Genomic DNA, 9,971 nt, shown 5'->3' with positions numbered 1-9,971 from the left:
CAAACCAAAACATTGCGACGTGGGATGGTCGACAATTGAGCTAGAACGTAGGCTACATTGTAAGCACACATTCGTGCTAGAACCTTTCTTTTACTGTCTATGGCTAGAACACGCACTGTATGCAGGACTTCAATCCAATAGAATAGTATAATGTCTTGTTGATTTTTATATATATATATTTGTCGTACTTAGGCCTATACCTATAAGCATATGACTTGTGAGGGACATTTCTACCAGAAACCTACACCTAAAAAATCTTGGAAAACAAATTGTTCTTATTCTTGAATCAATCTTGAACTATGAGAAACACCTATTGTGCCATCTCAGGATATGTTTTATTCTGGAATAAAATGCATTTTTGAAAATACCTAATAGGAACTAATGGGCGATTTGTCAGACCCATCACGCTCCATCTATGGCATTAATGTAGGGCTGTGAGAGGGCCTGTTTTAAAGTGGTGTTTTATGTAAACGTAATGAATCATGACTTGGGGACAGTTGTAAATTCCCATTTATTTCAAGAATTATGTTTAATTTCATGTTTTTGTTTGTTTGTTTTTTTAAACATCAGTCTTTATCACAACGAAACTGTGAAAGAAGTAGCTCAGATTTGGCTGGTGACAGCCCATTTTTCAAGATTTGTATTTTTTTGTATGTGTGTGTGTAATGTGTGTATCACTTAACCCAACTTATTGCATGTGAATTCAAAAAATACAGGGATGATCTGATTATATATTTTTTTCATGCAATAACATTTAAATATTCAACACTAATAGATAGTTCCAGTGCATGGTTGTCTAAAGGATTGCATACATTACATCAAACTGAAGACAAGGGGGGAAACTGTAAAAGAGGGGCTTTTATTTGCTGTACAATTTCAAAAACACCTCTTCACCAAATGTGAAAGAGGTATGCAGGTAGACTTTAAATCATCCGAACCACTGTGGTTCACATCAGGTTTATTGTAAGTGGAAAGCAAATGTCCACATCTTTTCTCTCTCCCTTACTCAGTACCTACAGGTTATCACATTTAACAAAAACAGTTTGTTAGCTTCCTAGAATAAATGTAAAAAGCCATCACTGACAAGTCACATACAATCAGATGTATTTTAAGCTGTCTTAGATGCCTCAGCGTGGTATGGAATCCATGCAGCTTGACGTCAGAAATGCACATATCCGGTTTGGTGTTGTGCCTTCTTTGCCCTTAGAAAATTCACTGTTTCTCACAATCTGTTTTATTTCTATGTTATACTCACATAATTCTATCACAACATTATAACCATAAGAGTTTGAACAGTTTTGTACAGTTCCACTTAGGCTAACTATAATTATAAAGATTAAATCTAGGTAAAAACAATTGTTGTAATTTGGCAATTTGGTATTAACTGTTCTATTCCCCGTGGTTGCAGCACTCTAAATTTGCTGCCCAGGGTTCATAACCGACATAACAGTTGCAGTTACTCCCTCCCAAAAGTAATGCACCAATGTTTTCAGTTGACAATAGAAAAAAACGTAAAAACAGACCCACAGAAAAACAAAGTTACAAAAAAACACACAGAATGTAAAGCTACCATCACAGCATTTATGCTTGTAATTCTGGAAAAAAATCTAATTGGACATTCAAAAAAAAATATATCCATGATTGAATGGTTAAAAACTGTACACAGGCCTGGGCCTGTTTTGTTTGACACTAGCTTAAACCTCAGCTTTGTTTTACCTTAAAAAGTCAAGTTCCATTATTACTCAGACCATTAGGGAAACATCCCCGATTTGTACACCATTCTCCTGTAGAAAAATGACACCCACAAACTGCATGAAGCTGCTCTACATATTGGTTTCACTATCAGGTGCCTTGTTGTCATAGTCAGGGATGAGCTTGTTTGTCTCCTCCATCCGTTGCCTCTCCTCCACCACTGAGTTGCCCACCTCCGCATCCTTAACTTCCAACTCATGTCGGGATAGGTGCTCCACAATGCCTGCTCCAATGGAGTCTCCAAGCACATTAGTGGTGGTCCGCAGTCGGTCACTGTGTGGCAAAATCAGAGGGGAATGAGATGATTTGGAGGATGAAAATAGATACCCTATTAGCTGGCCTAATTACTTGTGATATTTGTGCAATATTAATAACTGACTAGAAAATAGTTTACAGTTTTACTAGTCTATATTTCCTTATCTCTTGTAACCTATTTCTTTATAAAACTTACAAGGTTGAATGAATATTGCTGACAAAATATAAGAATATAACAACCTAACACTTAGATACTGAACTGCAGTTATTCAATACTATACACTAGTGCTTGTTATATGTAGCCTGGGAATACCCATACGAACTTTTGGTAAATTTGGGATTTGCTCTGCAGGTCCGTCTGGCCAAGAGGCTATTGAAACCCATTTCCAATGTCCCTAAAAATCGGGCATGCAAATACAATTGCTAATCTGGCATGGACGTGTATTTCTTTGGAATTGAGTAAACAACTGCATTTTAAACCTTTGTTTACAGCTACACTTCTGAGACAATTTGGTAAGAGTTTAATGCACCAATTTAAGTTTAATTTCTCTGCTAGTAATGCCCTTGCTGGAAGTCGTAAATCAATTAACCTTTTCCAGATCCACTTCCAATTGAGAAGGGTCGGGTGTCAACGAGCCTATGTTATAGGGTTATACTTTAGGAAATACCAAGCAGAGGACACAATTAACTGAACTTACAGAAACCAGTCCACAGCGATGATCAGGGTGATGTCATCAGTGGGTAGTCCTACAGAGGTCAGCACAATCACCATGGTGACCAGACCAGCCTGAGGGATTCCAGCTGCACCAATACTAGCGGCTGTGGCTGTAATGCTGTTCCAGAGGGAAAGAAAATACACTTTTCTCACTAATCAGCTGGGATCTTCTTGTATTACATGTATATTACACATATACACATGAAGTCATTTACACGGGTGAAAAGATCCTGGAATGCACTTAAATTAAGTTCAATATTTCCACAATCTTCTGGAATTACTTCTGAAATCAAGAGGCACTGCACCTGATGGTGAGAATCTGGCCAAAGTTCAAATCCATATTGTTGACCTGGGCAATGAAGATGGCGGCCAGAGCCTCGTATAAAGCTGTGCCGTCCATGTTGATGGTGGCCCCGACCGGCAACACGAAGCGCGTCACCCGCTTGTCGACTTTGTTGTTTTCTTCAAGACACTTGAAAGTGATAGGCAGCGTGGCAGAACTGTTGAGTAGCAGTAATTAAGAGCAGTGAGAAACACACCGTAAAACAGAGACCTCGCAGCACAAACACTCTGGTGAGATGGCGTCTCTCACCTGGACGACGTGCCAAGGGCCGTGATGAGTGCCTGCAGCAGACCGCCGATGAACACGAAGGGGTTCTTCCGCGTGACAATGAAGTAGAGCGTGGGCAGCACCACGATGGCGTGAATAAGCAGGCCAATTATGACGGTCACCGTGTACATGGCCAACTGGCTGCCCATCTGTGTGATGTCGTCCATCTCCACAATCTTCCCAGCAATCAGGAACATGATACCCACTGGAGCATACCTGTCAAGAAACACACACTCATCAGAACTGTTCCACTTTTCGGCTCCACTTTTTCCTGTGACTTTGTAGACAGCTCTAGATAGGTATTCACTCACCATACTGTAAAAAGAACTATGCATGAACAAAATATCACTAATCAAAAACAAATGTCTTCCTGAGAAAATGCAGTTATGATATTCTCAAATTGGGAGGATTATGGACCTCCAATGTGGGAAATATTTTCTCAAAGATAAGTTTTGTTTTTCCCTCAAGTGGTGTGGCTGTAACATGTGGCTTGACTGACTTTCTTACAATCCTAAGCATGAAAACACTTCAGTTCAATCCTGAGCATGAAAACACTTCAGTTTAATAGAGTGGGACACCACCAAATTGGAAATTACTAGATTTCTCATACTTTTAAGCCATTTCCAAGCTCTTACCACATAATGATGGCAACCAGTCTCATGATGGCCTCGTTGAGGCAGTCAAAGAAGTCTTTTAGAGGCTGTCCCTGCTCCTTCATGCTCCCAATGATGAGGCCAAAACACATGGAGAATACCACCAGTCCCAGGGCATTGATGCTGTTCACCGTCCCTAGGACAGGGATCACCTCCTCCCGAGTGATTTCGTGAGAGCCATTAGTCAGGTTGAAAATGGAGTCATTTACTGTGATCTTCACATGCACCACTCGCTTCCCATACGTGGTCTTGAACTATGAATGAAGGAGAGACCATGACAATGGTGTGAGGATTGCATGACGATGAATAATTACTTAGTGAAATACTGATGGAAATTATGTACAACAGTGTATGCAAGATAAACAAGAACTGAATGGTTCTTCAAATGTTATGAACTGTTAGGTACAAGAGACACTTGTGTACACACAGTAACTGAAGTCCTGCACATGAAGCTCATGCCTCATCAGCCTCAGTACTTTGAAGATAATATTTTTACAAAGACAAGATTTACTTTGGGAGAAGATAAGCAACCCTAGCAGTATTACCTGGTGTGTGCATGCTTGCACAATATTCGGTGGGAACATGTTTCTGTAAAAGAATAAACAGAAAAGTAAAATTATTCCGGTAAAAGACTAATGACAACACTGCAACAAACGGCTTTTCTTGGTTAGTCAGTAAACTGTTAATGAATGTTACCCTCATGGACTGTTCTAGGGTGCTGTTGCAGTCACAGATCAGAGCTCTGGGCCAAATCTAGTTTGGACAGAGTAACATGGCAATGTGCTGTGGAAGAACCAGAGAGACACACAGTCCGTATTTTCTCATAGCCCCCTCCAGTGCAACCAACCTCACCACTCCCCCTGCCCACCGTGAGAATACCTGATGAGGTCCAGGAAGGCGTCGGCCGGGCTGACTTGCTCGATCTTTTCTTGCTTGGTGAATTCATCCTTGCCACCTTTGCCCGGGTGGATTATGAGGACCATGACGATGCCAATGAAGACCGCGATGATGGTGGTGGTCGTGTAGTAGACCACCGCGCGGATGCCCATCTTGCCAGACGCTCGGCTGTCCAGAGCAGCCATCCCTGGAGTTCAGCGGAGGAAAACAGTCAGTGATACTGTATTTGGCTGTGATTTTGGGCTCTTAAGCAATGATTTTAAACAGTTGAGCGCTGGAGCTCTGTCAAAATTAAATTGTGCAGCCCGTGAGGCAGAAGGGCTGAGGGGACTTCTCTGGGTTTACAGAGATTGTACAGAGAGATATGAGATTCCTGCATAAGTAGATCAAATAGAAAACTACAATGGTCAGGGGCATAGCCTACTGCCTATTGTGGGTTGAATTGAATACATCAATATGCTCTGCACAGAATGCAGTTTTCAACAAAATTCACAAGCTTTCACCCTTCAGAATATATAGGTGAACCAAAGAATGTGGTATAGCAATAAATGAGAGACACTAAGCTAGAAGCACAAGAAGCACAAGAAAAGAAAACCTCAGAGAATAGGAGCAGAAGCCCTGAAAAAACAATAGATCCTCATGGGGCAGTAAAATGAAACGTCTGGTTTTTTTTGTTTTTTTTTAAACTGTCAGCCGCCATTCCACATTATTATTGCTTTTCAGCTGCTGTCCAAGCAAAAGCACTTTTTGTGTCGGTGAGATGTATGTGTTCTTTTGATAGTGAACTACATGCCCTCTCCGTGGCCTTGGGCCTCCTCCTCTTTTACCCCCGCACACACTGATCTCATGGCCCTGGACCTTTCTCTTTCTTTGCTATCCTTCCTCTTCCTTTTTGTCAGGCCTGGGAAACTTGTTGACTAGTCATGTTCGCCCCCCTGACACAATAATTACCCTCATCGCCCTGGAAACAAGGAGCACTGCAGCCGAAGGCTTATCCTTTCGGACAAATGACTTTCTTATTCAGGGAGCTGTTGCAGGAACAAAGTGTCACACAAAAGTGAAAATGCAGTGCCGGCCCACACATAAGGTTGTGCCACTTCAAAGTTGTTCTCAACTTCTGGACAGAACTAATAAATAGCAATTGCCATTACGGAAGCCTTTTGTGTTCTAAGGAATCACTAAGATGGTGCATGTACAATAAAAGCAGAAGTTTTCCCTTAACTTGGAATACTCTAAAAGCAGTGCTGTGAGGATATCACAACTTATTGCACATTTTTTAGACATTAAAGGCACATTTAGTGATCATATGCAATTTCATGCCCATGCTATTTTTTTGTCACATTCACATCTCACTCACAATCCTATCTAACAATCATATATCACAATCTAACTCACAATCCGCTAGGTGACTATTCTGTCACTGTAAAAAAAAACGGCCTCTGTCCTCTGTAGGCAACCTGGGCTACGAAAACTGGAAACGAACAAAGTGGGGGCAGTCTGTCCCCCAAACAAAAATGAAATGAAATGAAACCCTGTATGGAGTTTCTCTTGGAATACTGAAGGGGGAGGGGTGAGCCACCTCCCTGGCGTGTTTCCTTTTGTTCTTGGTTAAAATATAACACAATGTCCTGCACAATTGTAGTCTGTACTTTTAATTGATGGGCCATGCTATACATTCACTGTGATGTGTGAGGTAAAGTTACACCATTGTAAGCAAAGTACTTTAGAGACACATGTGAAAGCTGTAAGACAACTGATAAACAAAGGCTTTCAATACAAACTAGCGCATCAGATGTGTAAATGCCTTCCAAAGTAAAGGTGTTGCTGCTGAAAGCAGACAGTTCATACTCCGTGGGTTTGGGCTCTGTTTTGAGACACATTCCTCTTAATTGCATTAACTGGTTAATTGGCTCTGCCTTTCATGTTTACCTATTCCTTCTTTCTCAGCGGCAGGAAAAGCTTTATAACTGTGAAATGCTATTACAGAGCAAGACAGAGAGAGAGAGAGAGAGAGAGAGAGAGCTTCAGGGAATCTACAATAGAAATGACTGCTTTCAGTGGCTGGTGAATGAGGCTTTTGTGTCCTCTGTCCATACCTCTCCACGGCTGTAGTGCCCTCTGACCCCCCTCAGACCCCCCGTGCCCCCCCCGCACCAATCTCTAGCTTTGAAGAGGAGCTTACTGAGGACTGACCACACAGGAGCGGTGCACACTGGACTCCTCCTGTGGCACACAGGTCATTTCCCCTGCCCTGCATCACTTGCTGTTCTATCCATCTGTGCTCCATGCATCTGGATTCAAGACTCATGTTTCCTGAAGAGACCAACCCCCCCCCTCCACTCTCATATCAAAGAGACATCTGCGCATTATCTAAATAAGGTGTAGTGTTTCTGGACTGCGCTGCTCAAGTGTTGCTGCTAATGCAACCCAGGTCTTACTTTCATGCTGACCTTGTGGGAAAAATCGTTTGTGGTGCTTTAACTGAATGTTTTCTGAAAAGTAACATTATATTTAGTTTTGCGTTCTTGTGATTAGTCTACTAAAATTAAACAAATAAAATGTGACAAGATATTACTATAATGTAAAAAGAATATCACTCAAAACTTGTTCAGTCGTGGGCTTTCAATGAATGTTTTTTTTAGATATTTCCCAAAATACCTGTTTTAATGAGAAACAAAATGTTTCTCCCATATAATACGTTAACAGAGAAGGCTTTCTTTTACACTGGTTCCCAAACAACAATGCTGCCATTAGATATTTGCCATCTGAGAGAGTATCAAAAATAAAATGTCTACTGGGCACACACAGTCTAATCACTGCCTTGTCCTCAAAGGTGCATGGCACATTCCCAAAACAATGAATAAACAAATAGGGGCAGAGCCTGAAACTATGCTAAAGATTACTAGGTCATTCAGTCAAGGCCATTTTCCCGCAACACCTTACCATAACCCAATGAAAGGTCAACATAGGCCTACATAAAATGGGATACTCTGAATTTATAGTATTACAGTGTATTTATGATTTTTGTTCAAATTGTTTGTGCCCCACTAATCCTATAGCAGATGTGCAATGGTTGTGGAGTGAATATGAAATATGAAACATATTGCTCCGGGAGTTGTTTTATCACCATGCAATCGAATGTGGCTGATGTGTAGCCTTGGCTTCACCTACCTGTAATTAAACTGGAGACCAGGAGTGGAAGCACCAGCATCTGCAGCATGCGCATGAGCAGCTCACCAGGAAAAGAGAAATATTGCACGTCCCGGTATGACATCTTATAGGGACGCAAGGCAAAGCCCAATGCGATCCCTACACAACAGACACAAAATAGTGCACATCAATTTCCATTAACTCACAGAATGAAAAGATCACAAATAATACCAAGTCCATCAAGAAGTAAAGTGCTTTTTCTTGAAAGGTGCTCTGCAAAGCACCCTTAACTGCACACCGAGACATCTTTACCAAAAACTGGCAATTTACTAATTATAAAGTAGTTATTTTGTCGCAACATATTTTTGGCATATGCATATGGCAGTGAGTGGGGGAATATTACATGTTACAAGTTCTTACCTAAAATGACTGCAATGACGGTGAGAATGACAAAGGCATTTTTGTAGAAAAAGCCCTTTACGTCCTCCTTGGAGATATTTTCCACTTTCTTCCTGGCCTTCATTGAGCGGCTCTGTATGCCCTGCCGGATTTGCTGCACCCGATTCCTCGGTAGCGGATTCTCCTTGTTACTCTGAGTCATGCTTCCAGATGCCAGAGACCTGTCGCTGGATTTTTTTGCTCTCTTATGGAAATGGATTCCTCTAGCCCTGTGGGAGGAACGTTTCCTGAAGTGAGCTCATCTTTCAGCTTAATGAACTGGTTAGTAGGTGGACCTCAATAGCCACAAAATAAAGAAAATGGGGCTTTAAAGAAAGCTGCTTCTTCTTCCTGTGGTGTTGATGTCCTGGATTGCCATGTCACAAAACATCTGTTAAGTTATCCCCTCAGCCATCAGCTGGCTGGGTCTCGGTGCCACATCTCAGAGGGAGTGCATTCCAAGAGCCATCAAGCATGCATAAAAGAACTCATTCATAAAATTAAGTTTTACAAATGATTGCCGATTAGGAAGTTGAAACACACACACACGACAAAGAACAGTTAGTTCCCTCCAATCGACTTCCCCAAATGACATCTTGGGGACATTGACCACATGGTGAAAAAATCACACATGAGGATAAATTCAGTTGATGGCAAATGTAAATAAGTGTAGTTATGTAACTACTGGACGCGTGCTCAGCTTCTGTCGCCGTAAACACAGAGTTCGTATGAGCTAAGCCAAGGAGGAAAGCCAAGCAAAGCATGACCAAACTCTCTGCACTCCACGAGCCACAAAAGGAAAACAGCCTCACATGGTGTCAATGATAAGCACATTGTTCTCCAGACTAAGTCAAAACAGTAAAACTATCTTGGTAGTGATCATATTTTGAATAAAAAGGGGGGAGTTTAAGGAATGAAAGAGTGCATTTACCTCAGGAGACGTTTTTCAGTCTTGGTTGAAGAATGAAATGGAATATCTTGAGCAATATCAGCCCTGAGCAGCTATGTGTGTGTGTGTGTGTGTAAGAGAGTAAGTGAGGCGCCAACTCCAGAGGAGAGAAGAGGAGAGGAGGGACTGAGGCGAGTGGAGAATCAAAGAGCCAATAATAGAGGGGAGTGGGGGGCGGAGGCGGTGCATGGGACTGCCAGCTCGACCCTAGAAAGGGAGGGGAAAAGAGGAGACTTTCCTCTCTCTCCCTCTCCCCCTCTCTCTCTCGTTCAGAAGTAGAATTGCTTGTGGGTCTTCCCTCCAGTTAAAGTATGTCAAAGAATAATGAATTGGCAAACAGATCAAAGTCTTTTTTTCCCCTCCCTTTCTCCTCTCACACTTATGTTGCACACATGGTCACTGGATGAGATACTTAACGTTGGTCATTATAGGCCTCATCTTAATTTGTTGTTTCCAAGTCATTATGACCCGGTTTTCAAGTACTATAAGCAGTCTGAAAGTAAATATTTACCCACCAAAGTAATGTGTGCTTTTCACCTACTTTCAGCAGTG

At 41.7% G+C, this 9,971-nt stretch overlaps 1 protein-coding gene across 2 annotated transcripts; it reads right to left on the bottom strand.

Annotated features, from left to right (window-relative positions):
* Positions 1–840: 840 nt before the first annotated feature.
* slc1a3a (solute carrier family 1 member 3a) lies at positions 841–9,528 on the bottom strand. Of its 2 annotated transcripts, XM_048242787.1 has the most exons (10): positions 9,402–9,528; positions 8,453–8,700; positions 8,054–8,191; positions 4,865–5,069; positions 4,531–4,573; positions 3,968–4,239; positions 3,315–3,548; positions 3,028–3,222; positions 2,706–2,840; positions 841–2,025 (listed from the first exon to the last, which is right to left on the bottom strand). In XM_048242787.1, the coding sequence occupies exons 2-10, from the start codon at positions 8,631–8,633 to the stop codon at positions 1,824–1,826; spliced, it is 1,605 nt and encodes a 534-aa protein (XP_048098744.1). In that variant the 5' UTR covers positions 8,634–8,700; positions 9,402–9,528; the 3' UTR covers positions 841–1,823. The 2 variants fall into 2 exon arrangements, with proteins under 2 accessions (XP_048098744.1, XP_048098745.1); XM_048242788.1 differs by lacking the exons at positions 4,865–5,069; positions 8,054–8,191; positions 8,453–8,700; positions 9,402–9,528 and adding an exon at positions 4,682–4,851.
* Positions 9,529–9,971: the final 443 nt, after the last annotated feature.

Source organism: Alosa alosa, chromosome 5 (assembly GCF_017589495.1).
Source record: "Alosa alosa isolate M-15738 ecotype Scorff River chromosome 5, AALO_Geno_1.1, whole genome shotgun sequence".
NCBI classification, from domain to species: domain Eukaryota; kingdom Metazoa; phylum Chordata; class Actinopteri; order Clupeiformes; family Clupeidae; genus Alosa; species Alosa alosa.
This window is presented reverse-complemented; position numbering and strand designations above follow the sequence as displayed.

Excerpts from the sequence above, each read along its gene's own strand:
- slc1a3a (XM_048242787.1), bottom strand. The coding sequence starts at position 8,633 with ATGACTCAGAGTAACAAGGAGAATCCGCTACCGAGGAATCGGGTGCAG. Across the intron at positions 8,192-8,452 it reads CGTCATTGCAGTCATTTTAG|GGATCGCATTGGGCTTTGCC; the intron begins GTAAGAACTTGT and ends TCTGTTGTGTAG. Across the intron at positions 3,549-3,967 it reads CTGGTTGCCATCATTATGTG|GTATGCTCCAGTGGGTATCA; the intron begins GTAAGAGCTTGG and ends GTTTCTTGACAG.